Source organism: Passer domesticus, chromosome Z (assembly GCF_036417665.1).
Source record: "Passer domesticus isolate bPasDom1 chromosome Z, bPasDom1.hap1, whole genome shotgun sequence".
NCBI lineage: Eukaryota > Metazoa > Chordata > Aves > Passeriformes > Passeridae > Passer > Passer domesticus.
This window is the reverse complement of record NC_087512.1, coordinates 84628664-84654581: the sequence shown is the minus strand read 5'-3', so window position 1 is coordinate 84654581 and position 25918 is coordinate 84628664. Positions and strand designations below refer to the sequence as shown.

Here is a 25918-nt window from a genome sequence, read left to right as displayed (position 1 = left end):
GGTCTGATGGCTTTCCTCCCTCCCCAGAAGTCATCACCCCGTTGCCTACAAGAAGCTGAGTCTTCCAGGACTCAGAGGGCAGTACAAGGGATGCCTGCTCTGTCTGGTGATACTGGGTTCCTCGGGGCACCAGTGCCTTGACAGGTGCCAGTGGATGGCTGTCAGAAGCCAATTTCATTTTGATTTGCCTTAACAATGGTTGTCAGACCATATGGGGGAGGGGTTGCAGAAGTGCCACATGCAGGAGGCAGCTGGAGAAGATGGAGGAAAGCCTTTTCTCTGGGGACACTCTGCCTGGCAACCAGTTCATGTCTCACATGGGACAGGCAGTCAGCAGGAGATCAAAGACACTGTACAGAGACATTCTCCAAGCAGATGACAAAAGATCTCTACCAATGGACTGCAGTGGGACACTGAACTGGGCCAATGGTGTCCTGCCAGCAGGCAGGCTTTGGCAAGGGCCAGGGCATAAAAATATCTGTGTCACAAGGTCTGGGGCTGTGAGGACTCTGCTTTCTGGTTTGGTTTTTGGTTTTTTTGAGGGGGGGGTGGGGGTTTTCAAAGCTTGCATTTTGAGTGGAAGCCTTTTTTTGAGAGTTGTTGTTTGGGAGCTTTTTTGAGAATTTTTGGCTTTGGGCTTTTTGAGTGAAGGGGCCTTTTGGGTCTTGTGCCTTTTCCTTTGGCTCCAGCTTGCCCACTGACTCGCTACTCATTTGCCATTTGCCCTGGCCCTAGCCCGTGTTTTGTCCCTTTTGCCCTAGCCCTAGACTGCCTTTTGGCTCTCCTGCTCTCAGTAGTTCTTGCTTGCTGTCACATCTGTCCTGTCTCCCCATGTTGGTTTGGGCAACTCCTTTGTCTTTTTGGTTTTTTTTATTACAAATAAATGGTTCTCAGATACAACGCTTGCCTTGTTTGGCTTCATTTCAGTCCTAGCCATTTATTTTTAAAAGAACTCCTGCAGTTTTCCGCAGTGAAATATAACAATGGCAAACACCACCTTGCAGCAATGAGATGGGCACTGGCACTGGGACGTTGTTGCTTCAGTCCACAGAGGATGTGAAGGGCTATTCCAAAAGCTGTGCATCCCAAAGAGCTGCAAGGTGCACATGGTGCATGGAGAATGCATCAGGACATCAGGAGAGGAGCAACAGGGGTAGAGCACAATGCAACAAGTCCAGCCTGGCTGGACAAGTGCTGCGGGATGAACTTGGCAATTATGGAAAACTGAGTTTTGAACACCTGTTCTTCTAAAGTGCACTCCATTGTACTGCAGGGTCAAGTGTAAGAATACCAACCCCACTCTGAAATACAACTGCATGGAAGCATCCCTGCTTTATGCTGCCAGCACAGACTGCTTCTTCCCAAAGTGGAGCTTGCTGGTCAGGATGTATGCTGCTGGTTGACTTAATTCTGCCTCTCTCTACCCATTGTCTATGAGCTCAATGACTATGATTTTATTTATCTACAACTATTTACTGAATTGTGAAAAGTTCTGTGAGTTCTGCTTATCAGGTTTAAAACGGAAATGTATGGTACTGGGACACAGACCCATTGTCCTGAGCTTCCTGGAGGACTTTAACTGTCAAAAACAGTATCAATGTTTATTATAAGGAGTGCATTGCTGTAGGGAGTTTAACATGGCCAGCAGCTCAGTGTTCAGATAGCCTTTTGTTTAATCCTGCCAAAACAGAATGGGAGAGAAAAAAGGAAGAGTGGCAGAGAGAAAACTGAAAAGTTCAGACAAAAACAGGTTAAGCAAAGGATGGAGAAAAATAAAAACAAAGGCATCCTCTCACCACCTCCCACAAATAGACTGATAGTGACAGCCAGTCCCTAAGCAACACTTGCTTTTGAAAAACTCCCTCCACAGTTTCTGCTGGTGAGTATGGCACTTTATTTTTTGGTCAGTTGGTGTCAGCCCTCCAGCTGCCTCTCTACCAGTTTTTTTCCCACCCACGACACCTCTCTGACCCTTGATACTATGCTAGTTTGTTCAGTGAGAGCCAATTTTTGGTGCGTTACCAACCCTGTTTCAGCCACAAATCCAGAGCATGGCACCATACTATGAAGTAGCACCATACAGCTGCTATGAAGGTAATTAACCCCATCCCAACTAAATGGGGTACACACATAATCAGTAAATCATGAGGGTGAAAGTTCTGGACACCTTCACTGTCATTCCTTTTTTGTCAATTACATGGGTTTGTTGGGACTTTGAGCAACATGGTCTAGTGGAACATGTTCCTGCCCATGGCAGGAGGATGGAACAAGATGGTGGTAAAGGTGTCTTCCAACCTAAACCATGCTGTGAATTCAAATTTACAATGTCAATTGCTGAATGGTGTTAAAAATCACACAGGAATACAATAGCTCAGGTCAAACACAAGCTGATGTCAAATAAAATGAGCATTTTCTTATTATTGTTTCATGAACCCCATGCCTGGGCAAACTGGGGTACTGTAGCAGAACTTGCCAATGCATCCAAGACACCTGTGATGATGATCCAAGAATATTTCTCACAACTCAAAGGTACACAAGAGGTTTGGCTCTGGCCACGCACCAGACAGCAGTCCCAAGGGCATGCATGCCCTTAGAGGAGGACGGAGGTGCTGCCATGAGATGGCAGGTGGAGAGAAATGTGAGCTTGAAAAGCATCAGAAGGAGCACAAAGCAACCCTCAAGTATGTCTGTGCATCCAAACATAGATACATGTATATATAACTAATTGAGAATAGATTATTCATCAATCATTAGCTATAGCTCATTTTTAAAGAGGGTTATATGGCAGTAGTGGTTAGCAAGGTTTTTCCAGCTCCTAATGGTATATATATACATGCCATTTCAGGCATTTCATGGCACAGCCAGGATGGACTCCAGGGCAGGGGCAGGCAGAGTTCTCCCATCCTCCAGGGCCCAGTGCAACCCTGTCTCTTCTGGTAACCAGCAGTTACAAGGGCAGAGGCTGAGGCTCTTCCCATCTGTCCCTACACTCTGCAAGATATTTTGGCTTGGAACAAAAAGGCTGCTGGGGCAAAACTCCCCATCCCTGGGAGCAGCTTTCCCTCAGCAGCCAGAGGCCACCCTGTTCCACAGAAGAATGCAACAGAGCCCTGCTCCAAAGCAGGGAAGGCCTCAGCCAAACCACTGTGTTCTTCAGACAAAGAGATGCCTTCAGGTGCCTCAGAACAGTACCTGACTCCAGCCCCCAGAAAACCCTTCTATCTTGGACCTAGGGTTGTCTTGGAGGGTGCCTCTGCTTCGTGGGGAGAACAATCAGTCGACAGGAACCCTTGAGAACCTGACACCGTTCACCAACACTGACCTCCCCATTTTGTGGTGGCGTGGGCTCTGGCACAGCATGGAGCCCCTGGCTGGGGCCAGCCATGCTGCAGCGGGGAGCGAGCTCGGTGGCCCCGGGCTGCAATGACTGACCATGTCTGATGGACGCTTTGTCATGAGCGCCTTCAATGCCTCACTTCAAATGCAACTACCCGGTGATTTTTTTCACTAGAAAGACAGGACACAAAGTGAGGACAGGAGTGAAATCAGGCATTTTGAACTTAAAAAAATTACTTTTATTTTAGGAACCAATAAAATTATGGTAAATATTTACAAATAATTATCTCACATAAAGGTTACATAAAACCAAATGTCCACAAGTAACAGTCACTCTCATGAAAAGACACACAGATATTGAACTACGCCAATCTTATTGCATGTTTCTTCAACTAATCTAAAAATAAAAAGTGTTGCAGTCAACCATTTAACTTAGAATAAAATCACAAATTCCAGTATTGACAGGAAAAAGAATTAAAAAAAAAAGAAAGGAAGAAAAAAACCCCTTCAAATGGCCCCTCCTTTTTGACCCATGCCTTAGCACCCCTGTTCCCCAGCCCACCTCCCTTTCCACTACCCAAAACAAAACCCAAAACAAAATCCCCAAAATAATGTTCGACGTCTTTGGCAAATTGGCACCGCTGTAATTACATTCAAATATTATAACACACAAAAGCAACACACAGCACTAAGGAAAAAACACCAAGATTTCAAGTTTGTTCTTTTCCTACTAGAAAAAAAGAATACAAAACATACACATTTTAAGAAGCATTTTTTCATCTGTTTTGCAACAGATGTTATCCCCTACTTTCAAAGGCAATTCAACAGTTATTTTTAGGAAATTTTTTTGTAAGTTATTTTTTGTTTGTATGTACTTCTCAAGGTGAGGAGGCATTTCTTTTTCTCCCTCTCTTTTTCCTCTCTTTTTAAAGAAGTAAGGTTCAATGCAGGCATTGCAGACTTTGGTGGATACAATAGATATGTATTTCTTTGATGCTAGAAGTCCCTAATACGTAGTTTGTCTGTAAGAAAAAAAAGTTTGTCCTTTTTTTCTTGGAAAGGAATTCCATTTGCAATGAAATGAGTTTCTGTAATTTCAAAATGTACAAAGGCCACTACAGAAAGTGAAAAACCAGGACAAGATTTTTTTCCCCGCAGGAGGCTGAGCAAAGGAAAAGGCAGGTCTAAATGCCCACTGGCCATTTTTCCTGCCTCATTTAGACAAGGCAGAGCCAGAAACCTTGGACACAGGAGTCTGGCTGGGTGGTGTCTGGGGCTGATGCAGGACTAGGATCCACCTCTCCACAACCCCTGCAAGCTTCTGAGATATTCAAGTGAGCCTACACATACAGGTGTGTAGACAGAAATCCCTACATGCATGCCTGCTCACCCAGCAATGCTGCAGCTGTGTCCAGCTCAGTCCTTCCAGTCTGGCTCCCACCATGGAGCTCCTGCATTCTGTCAGCCTTTCACAGGACTGGTGAGTGAGGCCACTGCTGGAGCTGACACCTGTGCCAGCTGTGATGCCGAGGTGAGCAATCTGGGCACCACTTTGACATGCTTTTCACTCAGCATTTGCATGTCAAGTCTCATTAGCTCAACCAAAAAAAGAACAGTAATTGGGTTTGATCCTTTCAGATCCTTTTGTTTGTCATACTGCAGTAACATGTACCTGTGACAAGAGCAAATCTGAGAAACTACAGGGCTTCCTAGCTGGCATCCTCAGCCTTGTGCTGCTACTGAGCACTCTGCCTCCAGAGTGGAGCAGCAGCTGGGAATGTGTGCCCAGTGCCTCTGTCAGTACAGGCTGCCTGGCCCGGCTCTGCCTAACAGCACCCACATGTGACCACCACTTGCACACTTAGCGAGACTTCAGGGCACGTTAGCCAAGAGCTGTTGGTCATCTAATGTTTAATCAATGAATCCAGAAGAAAAAACAGTTTTTTCTAGAATTTGCTGGGACAGAGTCATGGGGTGGATCAGCCTAGTGCTCTGCTACCTCTTGGGCCTCATGCTTTCCAGTGGCACATGCATGCAGAGAAGAGCATGGTACCGGGAAGGACACTTGGTCAGAGCCATGTTGGAGCCAATGACAGCTGCACAAGTTGACTCTGCTACAGGCCACAACTCTTGAAGCTATGGGTACCCGCAAGAAATAAGCAAGACCATTACATGGCTTCCTTTCTCCTTCATACTGAAGCATGTGTACAATACATAAATTAAAGAAAAAAGAAAACCAGGACTATAACCCCATTAGCTAAGACCAGCATGGCAAAGCATTTATCAACATCCAGTAACTGCTAAGCCCTGGCACAGTGAGGCCACCACACCTCCCTCACCCACCATGCTGCCCTCTGCCATTGCGCTGCCCTCGCACTGCGGCACCAAGAGGACTCAGTCACAGGGAGTCAAGGAGGGGTGACAGGTTGTGAGCTCCATGTACCCTGGTTTCTTTCCTCACCATCTCCTTCCCAAGCGCCTCAAGCAATGATGTTGTCCTACACCTGCCAGTCCAATCAGAGAACTTCTCTGACATCTTGGAATGAACAGTCACTCTCTGGCCCCATGATGCCAGAGCCCCAATTGTTTCTCTTCTTCAACAGTGATCAAAGAAAACTTTTGATCTGTTGATCCACTACTGAGACATCCAGAGCTCTGCAGTCAGTAGAGCTGCCTAACAATATCTCCATAAATGAACCTTCAGACACAGATGATAAACAAACTCAGTGTCCACAACATTTTGTGCCTTCTTTATCGTCACAGTCTGACAGCATTTAACTGAAGATTTCCTCAAAAAGTCAGAATTCCCCTTATTCATGCAATCCTGATTCTGGCCTCTACTGATTTAGTCTTACAGCAGCATTTTTCCTCTCCACCCCTCATATTTAATTTCTTAGCCTATGTCAGCAATGTATTTGATAAAATTATTGCTGGAGCATCAAGTACTGGAAAACCCTCCATCTAACCAAGCCTATAACAGAGTTCAGTGCTGAAACTGCCTGAAGGCACTTCATGGGGTTGATTTCTGCAAGGGTTTAGTAATGATTCCCTGCTCCGCAGGGCACTGCAGTAAAGGATTAGCAGGGCACCCCAAACCCCAGCACTGGACTGGCTCTCTCCCCTCCTTGCAACCCCTAAGGGTCATTTGCTTCCCATCTTCACCTCACCCTCAGTAGTCCCTCCCCCATGAAATAGTGAGGCCACAGAGGATGGATGGAGGCAGGCAATCCTCTGTCCTCCCCAGATGACCACCTTCTAACAACAGCACCTTCCAAAGATGCTCCTCAAGGAGGAGGATTCCACAGTGAAGACTATGGACAGAAAGTCTTTCTGAGGAAAGCAGTTGGTAAATATCAGGTGAAATATTCCCCAAACTAGAAATACTGTCAAGAAGTGCCCTTTCCAGCAGCATGGCATGAATACTCCATGGTCTAACTCATATTGGTTGTTCATGACAGAAAGATCTCCCAGCAGATGTGAGTGAGCCATGGCTGCCATGTTTGGGAGATGGGTCAGGCACAAGTCCCTGCATCACACGTGCAAGGATGGGAGTTTCCCCTCAGTAGCTGACTGTGCATCCAGAGTACCTGGGATGGAGCCCACCACCATGCCTGGCAGGCCAAGGGCTGCCCTGATGAAGGCCTTGAGACCAGTCAGGCCTGAGCACTTTGGGTCACTTCAGCCGGTGGAATTCACACATCCGTCCTCTGGAGGAAACACACCTGTTGTGTCTTTCCTAAGTCCCCAGCCAAACTACAAGCACCTCTGGCATGAATATGATATAACATCTGCTGAAATCTCATGTTTGGTCTTCTCAACATTATCTGAATTAATGTATGTCACACAATTCATGCTGCTGAGGAAGCAACTAAAAGTAATGTGATTGCAGGAGAGTAGGCAGAGTGGGTGAAGGACCCAATGCCAATGTGCTGCAGTTCCCTCACTGGGCACACACACTTGTTTTAGCCAAGACTGATGGTGTCCCAACAGCTAGTGTAACTCAGCACACCCCTGTTCCAGATACATCACCATCACTGGTGGTCAAACCCTTGTTTCTCATCTCGTCAGCAAAGGCACTGGACAGACACATCCCTTCCTGAGCTCACAGAGAAGGTGCATGTGCTTAGAGTGGAGACAATGCACACCCCTTGGCCAGGGTCGTGCACAGGGTCCCAGGGACAGAAATACCCTTTCCAGTATTGTCCAAGGAGTGAAAGCAGTCATGGGTTGTGCAGAGAGTTATGAACGCAAAGCAGGGCTTCAGAAGATTCCTGATATAAATTTTCCATGCTGTTATTTGTCTTTTGTTAAAAACAGGTGTGTAACAGTAATGAATTGCTGAAAGAATAAAAGTGGCACTCATTTCACTGATAAGTTTATCACAAAAGTTATTTCTGGGTTAGTTTAAAAGACTCTGGCTAAAATCCCTGATGGGGTCTATGAATATCATGCTGAAATGTCACTGAGCTGGTGGGACCTGGATGTCTCCATGGCTGCTGAGGATTGGTACATATTTGCCCTGGAAACTTGGAAGTGATGGCGGCATTCCCATACCATGAGAAGACGCCACTGGAGTGGGAGGGGGAATTTCTCAGCAGATCGGTGGCCACTACAGATACCAGATATGCAGCACAAGTGATGAGGTGGGAAGGGAGGAGAGAGAATAGTGTTAACTCAGGAGCTGCCAGAGAAAGTTTTGTACAGCTGGAACCTGGTGAATACCTGCTTGAATGTTCCTCCACAGGAGTGCATCTCAAGTTTGACACCAACAGCCTTTCTTCTGCAGGCAAGCACCAAAGAACCCCTCAGAAGAGCCCAGGCAGCTCTGGGTAGATGAGGATGGTTAGGTCAGGAGTGAGAAGGTTACAGCCAGATCTTCATTGCCACGGGACCAGGGAGCTTTTCCATTGCCCTCAGGAGGGAAGGGATGGAGTCATGCCCATCATCCTTATGTGGCTGAGGTTGTCTGTGCCTTGGTCTGGGCTAGGGGGAGCTTCAGGGAGAGATCAGCAGTTCTCCTGGCTCCATGGAGAGGCAGAGATTGGTGTAGCTGCTTAGTGGTCATTCATAGCTGCTCTGCTCTCTTAATTTAGTCCCCCACACGGTGCATATTGAAATGTGTGACTATTAGTGCTTCCTATTCAAGTAGGAGGGAAGAAACACAGAATTAGCAGGGCAAAATTCCCCTCAGGCATGTCTGGACTACAGTGCTGGAATCTGCAATGCCTTCACAGAAATGTACAGACACCCTGAAACAAGTCATTTCCCTTTCAGCTTGGCTTGGAAAGTGAGTGCTGCTGCCCTCATGCCTGGTACACGCCACTCAATGTATGCACTTAACAAAAATCATAACCACAGTATTTCTCTGCCTTTCTCTCAGGGTTTTCATGACTGGGATTTAGCACACAATCTGTAGAGATATATGTAAGGAGTCAACTGTTATTTAGGAATTCCTTCCTGGATGCTGCTTAACTTGAAACCAGTGAATTTGTTCCAGTGTTTAGTATGATGACAAACAAACATAAATGAATATTAAGCAGTAAAGTATCACAAAATTGCCTATGTCTTTCAGTTGCCCATGTGCTTGATACCAGCATATAGCATGATCACACAGAACTGTCAAATAGGATGCTCTATATAGAAACAACATCAGCCCAAAATACAGCCACAATGAGTGTTAACCTGGTTCAAAGTTGCTTAAAGCTTACTGAGTTCTTTGAATCAGTGCACCAGTTTCAAAACACACTTTTGGATGTGTTTTGACTTCTTACTTGTACAGTGTTGCTGTTTATGCTTAAGCTACTCTTACAGTAATACAAACAAGCAAATATTTACAGTGGTGTGCTTGCTTAAAGTTGAGCAGACTGATTTTTCCTTTGCCACACACACAAAAAAAAAGAGCAAAATAATTAAAAAGTAAAAAGAAAAGAAGAAGAAGAAGAAAAGAAAATTGCCTTAAGTCTCACAGCCTGTTTCAGTGTGCAGCAAGAGGGAGCTGCCCCAAGGGGAGCTGCTCACAACTCTTCCTTATCCCCAGATACAGCCATGGCACCCGCAGGCGATTAAAGCAGTAGCCAGCCGGCTGCAAAGAACATGAAGCTACCACACGTTTTTGACCACACAGAGCTTCAGGAGTACCACTTCCTCCTGTTGCTCTGTTTGATTCAGGATCCAACCAGATTTAAGAATACAATAATCAGTTCAACAAGCTTTTAAGAGCAAAATTTCAATGATCATGTTCCTACTAGGTACTTTCTCCGTCCCTTTTGGAGTGGCTGGCATGGTGGCAGCAGGATGACTGGTCCCGGTTGTCCCAGACGTGTGTGCTGTCAGTGCCGATGCCCTGTGCTCCGGCGTCAGTGGCGGTCGTAGGCGGCAGCAGCAGCTGGCGCGGCTGCTCCACGGGCTGTAGCGCTGTAGTAGTAGGGGGAGCCTGTGAGAGATGAAACCACTGTGAGGAAGACAAAGGTGGAGAGGTGCCAGCTTGCAGTGTTCTGACAATGGGTGTCAGAGAGCACTCCAGCCAAAGCTTCAGTTGAGTCTGGGTAAGTAGAATGAAAATTACATTCATGCATTCTGCATGAGAAGGGGGCTACCATTGCTCTGCATTACTGCTTGCCATTTGATACCTTCTTCCATTCCTTCACTCAAAACATCAACTTCATTTACTACACAAAAAGTAGTTAATTACTATTCAGAACAGGAAGTCAGGATATTACAAAGCCAACACACTAACCTACTCTGACTTGTTTTATTTCCCCCCATCCTTTTAAAAGGAGGAGGTTGAACCCCAGAGCATTCAAAGTATTTCAATGAAAGCATTTTTTTACCAAGAAAAGGCCTGAAAAATACTGGTGAAAATTCTCTGTCCTGCAGGGCTAAGCACTGGTGGATAGGATGGTTACCCAAGGATCACCAGGAACGTAGACTATTTGTTTGAATGAGGAAGAGTGTTTGACTGGTATCCAGAGAGATACCAATCTGTCCAGCCAGCACTAGTTTTAAGAAACCTTCCAAGCACACCTGCAATGAAAGCAACTCCAATCCATGCTAAGAAGGGAGTTTTCTCTCTTCAGTGTGCTACCAGTTTGGTCTGCAACTCACCAGCCTCACATGCATGGGATGTGAGGCACATCACAGTGCGGTAAGATCCCTCTGGAAGGACTTGTGCTCAGCCACATCATCTGAGACCATCAGGAAGGTTTGGATGAGCAACAATGAGCCAATGCGCGTAACAGCTCTGGAGTAGTAAGGGCTGCAGGGTTTGCTTTCATGAGTGGCCCTGTCCGAGAGCTGCCTTCCATCCTAACCTCCCTGCCTTCAACACACATGGGACAGCGATCTATCAGACACTGTCAAGGCTCTTCACAGCCCTACATGTGACTTGCTGCAGAGGCAGTGACTTCTGCTGTTTCAGCGACACAGAGGAGCTGTCCTCACCAGGAAAAGGTGATGCCACCACCTCAGTGGGGACTGTGGACCCCTTAGGGAAGCATCAGTGGCAGTGAAGCCAAAGATGCATTTTTTGGTTGTTCACTTCCCATCCCAGACCCTAGCAAATCCTGCAGGTCCAATGGCTGCCCAGCCCCATGGCATAGACTGAGCACACCAATTATTCTGGTAGACCAGTTATTCTATTCCACCATGCCCTGCAAACCCTCTGGACTGGAAGGGGAACCCAGCTGGCATTCCTGGTGCTGTTGGTAACATGCTCTGAGCTAAGCCAAAAGCCTTCCCATCTGGGAGGCTGAAGAGCCTTCTGTCATCTCCTCTTATTGTACAGCCTCCTGAGAAACACTTTGCTGTTCACTCCAAAATTACCTGAGTGATTACTTGAGGGCTGCTGGTTCAAAAGGCACAGAGTAAGGCACAGAGTAAGAATCACACAGCCAGACTCTTAAGAGGAAGCTTAGGGAAAGTTGCTGTTGACCATTAGCAAAATGCAGGGCTACCTCACTGCTGTGGGTCCAACAGGCTCAATGTGACATGCAAACCCAGCTGTTTCTTCTAGGCTGCTTTTGTCCAGACTGCCACATCAGGAGATCAGCTCAGGTTTCATCACCACCCTCCAGCTTTTCATTTCCAAGGGAGCACAAGCTGATGCATCAAAAAAACAGACCACAGGCAGCATTTGCTCTTGCCCAATATGTGCGATGAGCTGCTCAGCACAGTTGGTCAGAAAAGAAAACTTCAGTATCCTACCACAGCATGTGGCACTCTGCTTCTGGAACCCTGAGGGGTCATAAACTGAGGACTTTGGCTACTGGAATGTGTCTCCTGCACAGTGCTGTGGCAAAACAGGACCTTGTGCACAGCGTATGGGTCTGTTCTGTCCTCAGTTGCATCCTTACTGACCCAGACATCCAAAATCAGACAAACCCACTGCAAAGGGTTTAAACAAAGGAAAGCAATCTTCAAGAGTGTGGTCCTAGCTGACTAAAATGATACTTTTACCGTACACAAGAGTAATTCAAGAGAGTCTGTGAAATCACTGGCCAGGATAAACACTTGCAAAGATGCCTTTATACAAACTCCTAGGCAGGAGCCAATCTGGCCTAGCTTTATTTACTAAAAGTAAAAAATTTTAAGCCATAGTCAATGATGTTAAAGCAGATCTCTTCAGCAGGTTATCATTCCACTTATGTTTGCACAAGTGTAGTCTTGTGTTATTGGTTGAGGGCACCACAACTGCTATCCTGGGCTGGACAGATAGTCTTCTTCCAGGTAACTGACATCAGGTTACAGAGCCCCAGCCTCAGGAGCTATATTTCCTGGAGAATACTGGAGAGCTTCACAAGGACAGTGAAAACCATTCTCATGGGTAGCCTAAAATTAAATGCCATATACTTTGTATCCCAGCCAAACTCAAGCCACTGAAAGCAGAGAAAACTTCCCTGGTCGAATTGGCCAGTCTTGTTTGAGCAAAGGCAAAAGTTAACATCTGGTCAGACCTTGAGATGTGCTTGCCATGTCCATCTGGGGTTTTAAGGATGTTCTTTGGAAGCTGCCCTCTTGGGAGTGCCCAGTTTGCTGGCCCATGTCCCCTCATGGCCAATCCAGCTGCACATGGGGATCATGGCAGGCAGTACCTCGAGGTAAAACAGCTCACAGGCCAGTGAAGAGCCAGGTGGAACTGCTGTCCTCACCCATCACAGCAGCAGGAGTTCAATGTGAAGCAGGCAGTGATGGTGGTCATCAGAGATTCTAGTCTCCTCTGGCACCAGCACTAGTGCTAGCCATGGCAGCTCAGCTCAGGCAGAGGGGTGAAAAACACACAGCAGGAATCCTGTGGCACCAAACAATTATACCCTGACTCATGGAGCAGTGTGTGGGTCCCACCAGAGCTGGATGCAGTGCTTTCTGAGTTTTGGGGTAAATGGGGTCTTTTGGGGGTCAGAGCCTTTGTTTTCACACTTCATCTTCCTCCACATCTGTTCTGACTCAATGCAGCTACAAAAAGCCCAATATTTCTCCCATGCATTCCAAAGGCCTTACATTTCTCTCAAGTTAGATTTTGCCAGTTTGCCTTTCAGCTGTGCAATCAAATAAGCTTGTATTTAAAGTGAAAAATGAAATCACTCACTCTTCCTGTCACCATGCCCCCATCCAGAACAGACTAGTCCATCCTTCTGTCATTTTTCCTTTCTAATTCATACTGTCATCAATTTATTTCTTGACACAGTCATTTCTAGTGCCTACTTGTTCTCTAATCTTTTCACAGAATCCCACAGAGAAATTGAATCTAATCCTAATTGAGAGGCTCCAAGCCCTGTTCTTGCATGATGCCTTGCCAGAACAGGCAGACATGGCACAGCAGTGGTGCAGCCAAACCCTCCCAACCAGGGCACGGGGATCACATCTACATGTGAGCAGGGACATTGCATTAAACAGATGAGCAGGACTGAGCCAAATGCTACAAGCCAACAAAAACTGACTTTCTTTTCTTCATTAGACAGTGTTGCTGTTATCTGTCCTTAGCATGCACATGTTGAGCTGGTCCTACACTGGTGTGCACCAGAATGTGCCAACAGCCTGAGCCCTAGACATGCACGTTTGCCTCTCATGCATTCAAGCATGTGCCTCTGTGTGCATTCCTGCACTGTACAGCTTGCAGGTCATTTGCAGGACAGTATGGGCAAAAAAAGAAAGGAAAAATATGTTCCTTCCCTCAACTCTTTGTCTGGATTTGAGATGGAGATACCTACTTCAACCACTAAGCCAGAGCACACAAGTGGCCAGGGTTTATGTCCTCTTCCCAGCACATTCCTCCAGCAACTTGGGGACTGTCCTCACTCTTGCTGTGGTTGAGGTGGGACTGAGTCATTCCCCACAGCAAAGCCAGTCATGTCTCTGACACCAAGAGAGGTGTGGGTGCCACCAGGGTCATGCAGGATGCAAGGGCATGAAGACACTGCAAAGCTGCAGCAGATAACTGACTTCTTCTGCCCTGGCTTCTGTTGCCCATTGTAAGGAACCATGGCTTGCTTGTCTGCTCTTCCCCAGGAGCCATGGGGCACAGAATTTGGGACTGCCCCAGAGAGGAGGGAGCACAGTCCCCCATCTGCACTGGTTTCACGACAGCTGAGGCAGAAGAGGCTTGGTATCTGGTGCAGAGGTGAGATGCATCAAAGCAAGGGCAGAGCAGACAGCAAGGTAATGGTGAGTAGCTGGTGTTCTGCTGGGGCCAGACAACCAATTCCCAGTGTCTGCATGAATATGGTTCTACCTTCCCCTGAAGACACCACCTCACATCCCTCCTTGCTGCTCCACACATACAGAGCAAAGACTGAGGACTAAAAACCAAAGTTTCCTCACTATTATCTCTCTCTCTCTTTACTCTCCCCCAAATATATTTTTTCAATCCAAGTATTCTTTCCTCCACTTGCAAATCATGGCATTTCTCCTTTTAGCTCCTCTTTTACAGGTCTCAGACTTGTGTGATTGCTGTGGTGCAATTCTTCCTTGCCAGCACAGGGAATTAATTGAACGTAGGTGCTGCTAAGTGCTTACAGTATTACACTTTCATCTCAGTGAAAGGAGCAGGACTTTGTAAAACAAACTGTGTCAGGCAATGTACCAGTCCTGATTAATTTTGTCAAGGTTTCTGCTCTGAGGCCGATACTGCCAGAGCTTGTTCTCAGGAGAGAATTACTAAATGCACTCACGTATACTCCTGAGAGGAGTGGAAGCATCCTGGATATAGTTCAAATTAACCTATTCTCCACTGCGTGTGCCCAGGCTCATCACACAGCACCTTCTGGGTGTGCAGGGAGACTTGGGGCAGGTTTAAAGGCCCTGCCACAGACTCCTACTTGCCCAAAAATACCCGTAGGATTAGCAGGCACTAGGGAGAAGGGATTGTAGGATCACGTTTCCAGTGACAAAGATAGAGCTATGGATAAGAGGGATCTCTGTAAGGCACAAGAGACTTCTGACCCATAGACTGTGGTTGATTGCAGACACATTCTTGATCAGATCATATCACTGTACTTGGATACTTGGACCCATGGTCAGACAGGGGATTCCCTCTCTGGGAAACTCCGGCGCCCCCACCCCAGTTCAGCAACCAGACTGAACTGAAATGGTAAGTTCATCTTTAGGACTTTAGGACTTGCTGCAGAACAAAACCTCACATTCCTTTTCTTTTTTCTTTTTTTTTTTTTTTTTTAATGCCAGAACAAAGCATATTGAAGAGGACAAAAATAAGGAAGCCCAGATTATATATTTTACATTTTCCAACAGAAAAAAACCCCACAGTTTGAAACACTCCAATTTCAAGAAAGCTACAGTTTCTGGAAAAATATTATAGCCTCTGATTCTTTTTGCTCTTGCCTCATTTAAACACATGTTCACAGCATGCTGCTGCGTAAATACTACTGAAGAAATCCCCTCCAGCCAGAGAACAAACTTTGCTGTAAGGAGCACATTATCCCATGACTGCTCATATGTCACAGATGAGTCGGAATTTGTCCCCAAAGTGCATGATCCAAAAAGGAAATGAGAAAAAGAGGATGAATGTAGAAAAAAGAATATGGCACAGGTAAAAGGTCCTGGCAGCAAGCAGTTGTCTCATGACTAGCCTCTCTATAAAGCCTTCTGCTGACCCAGACCTACCCATCTTCAGCATCTTCAGGGCATCACAGAGACCTACCTTGCCCAGCACTGTGGACAGCATACTCAGAGCTGGTACAGGTCCATCACCTCAAATAAAGAGCTGAGTAGGCCATGGCTGCAACCTACTGCTGACAGAATGGAAGGGCCACTGCCCATGCTTGTGGGATTGCTCAGGAATGGCTTTGGGATGACTCCAGATAGGGCACACACCCTTCTAATGGAGGTGGATATCCACAGGCAGGAACATAGTAAACAGCCCAGAAGCCTCTCCAGAAGTCCTGTCTTCACGCAGAAGAGCAGGATGAGAGCTGGGTTGTCATTTACTTTTAGTATCATGCCAATTTCTTTAACACTTCAGAAGGAAAATATTTTATAAAGCTTTTTTGTTGTTGTTTTACACAAAACCTGGCTTCCCAGGCCTATCCGTGATGCAGAACATTGCTGAAGCAGCTTTCCTGATTCAAAAGGAATTGCAAAATGAGAACTGAAGAAAAAATGGTGTGTCCTCTTGCCTCTGGCAAAAGCATCTTCCCCATGCTGCTCAACCAAAATTCTGCCAGCACCACTGGCTGTGGCCATGGAAACAGTGGGTTTAAGCACGGGGACTCCCCTGGCTTTGTGCAGCTATGCCCATTCATATTAGCTGAAGATCTGTCTGTTGATTTATGATGGAAGCGCTAACAAACCCTTAAATGTGGCACAGCAAATAACAGCATTATACCAGCACCATGGCATGAGAGGCAGAGGCTGTCTATTGCTCCCAAAGGATTTGTTTAAGGACAAGAACCATGATGAATACAGCCTGGGTGGTTCAATTACATGGGGACTCAATTACTTAAAACAAAGAAACTGGATGAAAAAAGTATGACAAAAATTCAAAATTATTTCGCTGCTGGAGGTCACATATAACAGCCCTGTCATCCATAAATCTGGAAATCTCTAAGGCATGCTACTCCTGTGTTGAGAGATGACAATTAATTGGTATTTTACTTACCTCATCCATGCAAATTATGCAGGGAAAAATTCTAATTACTGCATGCTACATGTATATAAGGTCAAAGTGGGCCAGCTTTTGACGGGGTGTAAAATGGATTATGTTTATCCTTCACATGAGGGCCGTGATCCTGCAGGAGTTACAGGGTTTCTGTCTCCCATTGCTCATAAGGACCATGCTGGCATCAGTGAGGCTGTACTAGTGGTCCCTTGCTGAGGAGAGATGGAGTGGGCATACAGACAACTGGGAAGCAAACGCAACACGAGATCAGGGAGAAATGCAAAGCACACGCACAAGCAAGCAGCAATGTCATAGGAAGCAGTGGAGTTTACAATTGTCTGCAACAAACTGGCAGCACAAGTTTTGTCTGAACAGGGTCCCTTACCCTCAAAAAACATGGTGATCCTGCTTTCCAGCAATACCCTATGTCTCTGGAAGGATTTTTATCAGAAGCAGGAAGACAAGACATTTGGACCAGGTCTTCTTGTTGGCAAAGTGAACCAAGAGCAATCATGCATCCCAATAGGACCTGCAGTCCCATTCTGAGTCTAAACATGACTGAGGACAAGCTGGGACACACATTCTGCCCACCCCAGGGCTGGACAAACACTGCACACCTTGCACTGATGTCTCAAGACAGAGTGATCACTTACCTAGGAGTCCAGGGTTGGGAAACCTCCAAGAGTCGTTGTATGTTGAATATTGTGGGTGGCTGTATGGGCTCCCAGAAAACTCACTCCCTAAGTTAAAGAGACAAAGACAGAATAAAGGTCATTTTATTTGAGATGATAGTTACCATTCTGAGGTCAAGGGGCTCTCCAGTGTGTGCTCTGCTCTGCTGACAGCCACAGTAAAAACACTGGTGGACACTCTGCCTTGAGAAAGGGGAATATGAGATAAATTATTAAGTAAATGGGTGCAAACATCTTTTATGGGTCTTTTTTGGTGCTGCAGCCCAGGCCTCTTGAATTTGCTGCAGGAGCAAGGAAATAAGGAGAGATGGAGCAGCCTCTGGGACACACTGATGGGGCTCGCCTTTGCTTCTCCAGCCCTACAGGACTCAGGTGGGAGGCACAATACAAGGACAGGCCTGTCCAGATACAGTCTCTGTTGCAGAAGAAGATGATCCAATAGATGTTGGATAAGCTTCATGGAAAACAGGTCATGGTCCCAGATATTTCTCCAACACTGTAACCCAAGGAGAGGGATGTTTGCTTCAGTTTCAGACAGATTTGAACCCTCCAGACAAAGGCACAAAAAAGGCTTGAAAAATTACGGCTATTTATCTCCTCATCAGCTCCCATTCTTCCCATCTGTTTGTTCTCTTCACATGTCACCTGCTTCATACTTCAGAGGCAAGCTCTTCAGAACAGAGCCTTGCACCATGGGGCTCTGACCTGGCCCCTCCACCACACAAATGCCAACACTGCTGCTGTTTTATTAGGAAATGTTCCTTGAATTACAGATTTCCTCCTCTCTCTCTTTGTTCCTCCCCTTCTCCCTCTCCCACATGTAAATATATACAAGCACAGCACAGCAGGAGAAAGGGTATGTTTCCTAAGGCAAGATTTGAGGGCTGACAGGCCACAGCAGATGCTTGCCATGACCTTTGCCTGCTTTGGTCCTTGGCATTGGCATAGCCATGACTCCATACCCAGGAGCTGCCATAACCCCAGCTAGGCAGTGGACCCCTGGCAATGTGTCCTGAGCACCTTAGGCTCAGCACCCTTGTCCCATACAATCTAAAGACCCAACCTGGAAACCACATCTGGGTCTCCTGTGGCCATGATTTAGGTGATTTGCTGGCATACTGGTGCCAGGGAAGAGGGGATGATGCTCTGGTCACCAAAACATAGGGTCAGGTCCAGGATGGCTTGATCTCCACATGGTTCTGCTTCAGTGAAAACAAGCTGCCTCTCTGCCTGCATCACAAGACGAACAGACTGAGTGTGCTGACAGCAGGACCAGCCCATTGCTAGTGTGCTACAGGAAGTCTCTGTTAGCATCTCTTCCCTGTTTCTTTTCTGCAGCCCTTTGGACTCATGACACTTACTAGGAGCAACCTACTCTCTCTCTCCAGCACAGCTTCCATAGAGAGAAAGTCCAAAGTATGCAGCAGCAAGCACTTCCACATTTAGTACACCTTGCTGTGCTAACAACTCTTCACAAGCTCAGAGCAGGGTTTTCCTTATTCCCTCTAAGGAATGGCATTACTTCACCCCGAGGCAGGAAAAATGGAGCTGTTTCAAACCTTTCCTCACAGGGAAGTACACAGTAGCTACAATTCTTTGCTCCTGTCCCTATGGCTGATAGATTACTTCAATGCCTAAGGTTTAATTCTGTTAGAGTGCATATTCTAAAAGAGTAAGGCATAGCAAAGTTGACAATGCCCAAAGAGATGCTAGGAGCCACTCGACATAGTGCAGCCAGTGGCAAGAGCATCTCCATTGCCTTCCAACAGACAGGGATCCATCTCTCTCCTGCATGACACAGCAGATTCTCTCAGGTCCTTTCTGCCTTTGCAACACAATTGAGGCTGTTGTCTCACCCAGAGTCCTCCCTGATTTTTCCCTGCTTCTGTAGCTCCTGGGCATCCTGCTTGTCTCTGGCCCAGCCTATGTTTCTGAGTATTTGCCCAAGCCTGCAAAGCACACAGGCAGCAGCCTGTCTGGGAACTTCACTTGTGAGAGTCACAATTTTCCCTGGCCTGAAGTCATGGTCACATTCTCCTGCCCATGTGTGGCACACTGAAATCCTTTCATTCTGTGGGTGCCTGCTTTACAAGAAGGCAATCACACACCACCTTCCCCAGGGGTTGCACTTATTGTTTTCCACAGGGAAGTGAGATTTTCAATGGTTTAGCCCCTCTTTAGCTGCACAAAACAGCTGTGCTGCCTGACTGACATGACACACAAAAGCAGATGGGAGTGAGTCTTGCCGCTACATCCTTCCTGAGAGCTGTGCAGTGCATGGACCCAGGGACAGGTGGACAGGACAGCAGATGTAGACCTCTGTTGTAGGCTGTTTGCACAGAGTGCACAGAAAAGCTTGTCCTGTCGTTTCTGCACCAGGTGCACCCCAGGCTTGAAACAAAGCTTACAGTTAGCTGTTTCATGTCTGCAAGAGCTTCACCCCTCAAGGGGAAGCATTGTCCCACTGGATGACACGACACCTCATTTTCAGCTCTCCCAGCACTCTCCTTCTTTCCCTTGATCCCTTCCTCCCTCCTTCCATCCCTCTCTCCCTCCCCTCTGCTATTCTCCTGGAGCTGCACAGACAGTCCACTCCATGCTGATGCTGTGCATCCCATGGAGTGGGCAGCAGCACTTTCCAAACGTTTGTCTTTGCTGCAGCAGGGCTGTGGGTGGGAATGGGCTGACATTTCATTGTTTCATCCTCTCCTGTCTTGCCCTCCTCCCCCACCATCCCCACTGCCCTCCTCCCCACACTCACACACAGACACACATCGTGGACCCTCTCTGGGGGATGCTCCAGTGCCTGTCAGGCTGAGGCTTCCAATTCTCTGTTTTTTATGCCTCAGTGGTCAGGGTGTCAAGCTCCTGCAGTACAGACCAGCCAGAAGCCCGAGGAGTCACTGAGCACCATCAGCTCAGTGACAGTATTGCTTGCTTCTTAACATACTCTGCATATCCATCAGCCTTGCTGGAGGCGGGGGGGGAAGGGGGAGAAGAAGGAGAGAGAGAGAGAGAGAGAGAGAGAGAGAGAGAGAGAAGGAAAATGAGAGGAAAGAAACATAGAAGAAGGGAGGGGGAAAAGAGAAGTGGGGGAGAAAATTTCAAGCCATGTTATTACCACCACAAGACTCAGGCAGACAAATGGTACAGCCCTAAGTGAAACTGAGGTAGATGAATGAACATTGCATGACTGCTTCACAAATTTCACCAGTTATTCCAATGTCCATCAGCTACACTTCTTGACAGCACTTCTCAGCAGACAACCCTGGCCCCATTCAAAAACAAACACCACGGATCAGCCATCCAAGGATGCACACACGCGCAGTATGTTGTGCAGACTGACTGCTGCAACACGAGGAAAGTGTGGGAATCACACACATCCCTCCTTCATGTGAAATAGTAAGCTTTCTCCTCCGTAGTTCTCACGTCGCTGAAACACAAAGACACAAAACAATTGATTCCAGTGAGAGTTAGCTCACCTCTTTGCCACAAACCTGACTCTACACTCACATAGGGCTGTAGCCCAAAAGGGGTCAGACTGTTCCATCATCCCCCAGAAGCAGAGGTAAGGAGGAGAAAGAACAAAGACTGATTCCCAATAACACTGCTGCTACAAGCCAGTGGCAAGCCCTGGGACATGCATTTCACCCTGAGACAATGGGTCAGAGATAGACAGTCTGATGGTGCTGGATGGACCTTGTGCTGCTGCAAAACACTACTGTCCACTGCAGCATTGTTCCTCTGGGGACTGTCAACTCATGCTTACCAGTCTTCTCGACTTTAAGGTAAGCTTCCTGAAAGTTTTCTTTCTGATTTGCAGAGAAGCTGAAAAGCATGAGTGTAAAAATCTCAAGAATGAAGAGACGAATGAAAAAATATCACCTTGTTTTTCATAATGCTGTGGCTTTAGAGAACTGCTGCTGCAGGCACATCCATGTACCAGTAGTAGGAATGGGGCAGGAGGGTAAAGGAACACTTCTTGCCCTGCAGAAAGGCACAAGGATCTCAAAGCATGGCCAGCTCTGACAGAGGCCATGTGCAGCCAAGGTGTGGAAACTTCCCAGGATGGAAAAAGCCTGACCACTGTCATTGCAGTACATCATTGAACATGCAGAGTACCTGGCTGCAGCCCTATGAAGCACAGCAGTCATGAGTCCTGCGACTGTGTGGCAACACCTGCAGAAAGCAGCAGATTAGTCAAACGCTTTTGCTCAGCTGATGGTACTTTCGGATTGAAATGCAGAATTTGAGCAAATAGTCTGCAAAGGAGTTTCATATGCCACTTCTAAGTATAACACTTAAGTCTCAAAAGACCTTATGAAACAGAAGCTCCAGAGCCAGTACAGCTCAACGGGAATGTTGGAGGTCAGGATTTTTCCTTTTTTTTTCTTCTCTGAGGGAATTTTCTCCCATTTGTTTTCTCAGAGATGATTACTACAGTACTTAAGAGAAAAAATATGTGGCTTGGAAGAGGAAGAGGAGGGGGAAGGGTGCAGTTTGCTACCATCTCTAAGCTGGGGAGCTTTCTCTTAGGAAGTACACAGATACTGCAAGATTTTGGCTGGGGGGTGAGGGACTGGGCTGGCCTTAGCTTGCTTGCTCTCTCACTCTCAGGATCAGAGGAGGGACAGTCATGGACTTGGTGCCAGGCTGCTAAGGGGACAATGTGCCATTACTGCAGAGTTCTGTTCCTCACTGCTTCTCCTTACCTTTGGTAAGCCTTTGCTCGTAGGAGCGGCCATTGAACTGGGACCTTTTCAATACTGGAAACGACCCTTCCCATCTGCTCAGGTGCCTCAGGGGAAAATCTGGGACTCCAACCCGGCCCCCCTCCAGAAGGAGCATCTCCCGGCTGCTTGCAGGAGCCTGGCTGCCACTGCCCAGCCCCACTGTTTTCTGCCACTGCTTTGGGCTTTTCGCTATGCTTTACCCAACACCCCATATCTGCTCAGACCCCCACAGCTCCTGGCACGGCTTCCGAGTTTTTGCTACACTTTGTTTCGCCACCGCAGATATGCTCGCCTCTGCGGTTCCCACCTGAGGTTCCTGCTACAGTCCATTTCACCAGCCAGTGAGGCACTAAGATCAGCTGCTCCCCATGCATTTGCCGAGGAAGTCCCGTTTCTGGAAGCTCCTTTTCTGGAAGTCCCATTTCTAGAAGCCCTTTCTGGCCTCTCCCGTGGGCTCACCCGCCATTGCCGCATGAGGGCGCCACTGCCGCCACAGCGCCCCCTGCAGGCGCGGAGGACTCACGGCGCCCCTGCCCCGCCAGGAGCCAGCAGCGCCCCTGCTGGCTGCGACTGGAACTGCACTGGAGGGCAAAGCGCTGCGCGGAGAGAGGCTGGGACTGGGGGTGAGCTTCAGGAGAGGCTGGGGCTGAGCTTCAGGAGAGGCTGGGACTGAGCTTCAGGAGAGGCTGGGGCTGGGGCTGAGCTTCAGGAGAGGCTGGGGCTGAGCTTCAGGAGAGGCTGGGGCTGGGGCTGAGCTTCAGGAGAGGCTGGGACTGGGGCTGAGCTTCAGGAGAGGCTGGGACTGAGCTTCAGGAGGGGCTGGGACTGGGGCTGAGCTTCAGGAGGGGCTGGGACTGGGGCTGAGCTTCAGGAGAGGCTGGGGCTGGGGCTGAGCTCCAGGAGAGGCTGGGGCTGGGGCTGAGCTTCAGGAGAGGCTGGGGCTGAGCTTCAGGAGAGGCTGGGGCTGGGGCTGAGCTTCAGGAGAGGCTGGGGCTGAGCTTCAGGAGAGGCTGGGGCTGGGGCTGAGCTTCAGGAGAGGCTGGGGCTGGGGGTGAGCTTCAGGAGAGGCTGGGACTGAGCTTCAGGAGAGGCTGGGACTGAGCTTCAGGAGAGGCTGGGGCTGAGCTTCAGGAGAGGCTGGGACTGGGGCTGAGCTTCAGGAGAGGCTGGGACTGGGGGTGAGCTTCAGGAGAGGCTGGGACTGAGCTTCAGGAGAGGCTGGGACTGGGGGTGAGCTTCAGGAGAGGATGGGACTGGGGCTGAGCTTCAGGAGAGGCTGGGACTGCGCTTCAGGAGAGGCTGGGGCTGAGCTTCAGGAGAGGCTGGGGCTGGGGCTGAGCTTCAGGAGAGGCTGGGGCTGGGACTGAGCTTCAGGAGAGGCTGGGGCTGGGGCCGAGCTTCAGGAGAGGCTGGGGCTGGGGCTGAGCTTCAGGAGAGGCTGGGACTGGGGCTGAGCTTCAGGAGAGGCTGGGGCTGAGCTTCAGGAGAGGCTGGGGCTGAGCTGCAGGAGAGGCTGGGACTGGGGCTGAGCTTCAGGAGAGGCTGGGGCTGGGGCTGAGCTTCAGGAGAGGCTGGGGCTGGGGCTGAGCTTCAGGAGAGGCTGGAGCTGGGGGTGAGCTTCAGGAGAGGCTGGGGCTGGGGCTGAGCTTCAGGAGAGGCTGGGGCTGAGCTTCAGGAGAGGCTGGGGCTGGGGCTGAGTTTCAGGAGAGGCTGGGACTGAGCTTCAGGAGAGGCTGGGACTGGGGCTGAGCTTCAGGAGAGGCTGGGACTGAGCTTCAGGAGAGGCTGGGGCTGGGGCTGAGCTTCAGGAGAGGCTGGGGCTGCGCTTCAGGAGAGGCTGGGACTGAGCTTCAGGAGAGGCTGGGACTGGGGCTGAGCTTCAGGAGAGGCTGGGACTGAGCTTCAGGAGAGGCTGGGGCTGAGCTTCAGGAGAGGCTGGGACTGAGCTTCAGGAGAGGCTGGGGCTGGGGCTGAGCTTCAGGAGAGGCTGGGGCTGAGCTTCAGGAGAGGCTGGGGCTGGGGCTGAGCTTCAAGAGAGGCTGGGGCTGGGGCTGAGCTTCAGGAGAGGCTGGGGCTGAGCTTCAGGAGAGGCTGGGGCTGGGGCTGAGCTTCAAGAGAGGCTGGGGCTGGGGCTGAGCTTCAGGAGAGGCTGGGGCTGAGCTTCAGGAGAGGCTGGGGCTGGGGCTGAGCTTCAGGAGAGGCTGGGACTGGGGCTGAGCTTCAGGAGAGGCTGGGGCTGAGCTTCAGGAGAGGCTGGGACTGGGGCTGAGCTTCAGAAGAGGCTGGGGCTGGGGCTGAGCTTCAGGAGAGGCTAGGGCCAGCTCTGCGGCTTTGTTTGTTGGTGCTGCTGTTGTTGTTTGTTTGCCTTGTTTCATTTATTTATTTTTTATTTATTTAAGTGAAACACTGTTATTCCTTTTCCCTTATCTTTGCCTGACAACCCCATAATTTCAAAGTCATAATAAGTTGAAGGGTAGGAGGTAATATTTCCCATTCCAAGGAATGGAAATATTCCCACCTTCCTTGGCAGGCACTTGTCTTTCAAATCAAAAGAGAGCCAGCTTCATGCAGGCAGACACAGTTTTGGACACTTTTTGCTGTGTTTTCTCAGACACCAGGTTTTTGCACAAGCATTTGGGACAAGGAGAAGCCACCAAGAACATGGGGTAGATGTTTGTTATCCATGTAATGGTTACTAATAATGTAGGTCATGCAACTGCAGGTGATATAACCTGAAGGCGATGCAATGCACCCTCCTCCCTGCCACAGCTATGTGACAGCTCCCAGCTGTCACCCAACTGGGAGAGTGGCCATGAGCAGGCAGCCATGCCAGTCCTCCAGCCAGAATTGTTGCAGCTGCTGGTTTCTCTACTAGTCTCCACTGCTGGACCTTTTTGTTAACCAAGCTCTGCATTTAGGACAATGTGTTACTCAGCCCTTCCATTTGGCAAGAAATAAAAAGAAACCAGGAGAAACAGTATACAATAAACACAGGTGCTTAAGAGACAAGAACAGAATGTCAGGGGACAAAATGCAGAGTTAGGCCAGAGCAACAATATCCACCACACTCCTTCTGGGGGTTTGGGATAAGTTTAAAAACAATCTGCTGTATTTGTCCCTAGGTTGGTTTCCTGCAGACAAACCCATCTCCCTGTATGTCTAAACTCCTTGTGCCCCTACCTTTCCCTGCTGCTGAGGTATCTTACTGTAACTTTTTAAAATTAACATTCTCATGACTTCTATTTGTTTTCTATTGTTTTATTTTAAGGAAGTAATCACATGGATCATAAATTTCTTCAGTGAATTCCAATAACAATCATTACCCTGGTAAGCAAAGACATGCTTGAATGCATGGGAAGCAGGCATAAACACTGCACTGAGCCATGTGTTCACACCCACACATCACTGGCTGAGTCTGTGAGGCAGCAGCTATCCAAATACAGCCTGGAAATCTGTCACATCAAAGTTCTGCTGGCCACAGGGCCAGTCACTGCCTGAGCTGGAGGATATAAATCAAAGCAAATTGATTTATATTTTGATTTATATTTATATTTTGGCCCTCGCCACCCTGGGCCAACACCACCCTTGAGACAGTTTCATGATCCAGAAGCTCAGGCAACATTCCACGTAAAGTCAGAGGGATAACTGTGGGGGACGCTGAAGGGCAGGAAAAGAGTCTGGGCTTTCAGCAGAGAACAACAGCATGGTTTTCCCTCAGTAAAACAAACTTTCCTCTCCACATCAACCATTGCAGTGGTTTAGGGTGAGAGAGAATGAGGTTTGCAGTCCCGTCTGGGAAGCTGCTGCCTCTGAACCTCACAGGAGTCATTCCATTAGAAGTTTTCCCCATGAACAGGAGAGCTGGGAAAAACCTTTCAGTTGATACTCCACATCACATGAAAAAAATGTTCTTTCACATCACTAACATACTTTTTGACAATTCAGACAAAATACTTCAGTGAGAGTCATGGATTTGAGTTTGTTTTTTGGGGTTTTTTCTATGCAGTTGTTTCCTAAACAAATATTTTCCTTTTAAATCCAGAGAAATA

General features: G+C 48.1%; 1 protein-coding gene across 1 annotated transcript in view; it reads right to left on the bottom strand.

Annotated features, from left to right (window-relative positions):
* Positions 1–3552: 3552 nt before the first annotated feature.
* The window catches only part of PAX5 (paired box 5), a 134969-nt gene continuing 112603 nt past the window's right edge, over positions 3553–25918 (bottom strand). Inside the window, exons 9-10 of the mRNA XM_064404305.1 lie at positions 17098–17184; positions 3553–9769 (exon numbers count right to left, since the gene is read on the bottom strand). Of these exons, the coding sequence (XP_064260375.1) occupies positions 9693–9769; positions 17098–17184 (164 nt within the window). The 3' untranslated portion in view covers positions 3553–9692. The remainder of the gene's footprint in view (positions 9770–17097; positions 17185–25918) is intronic.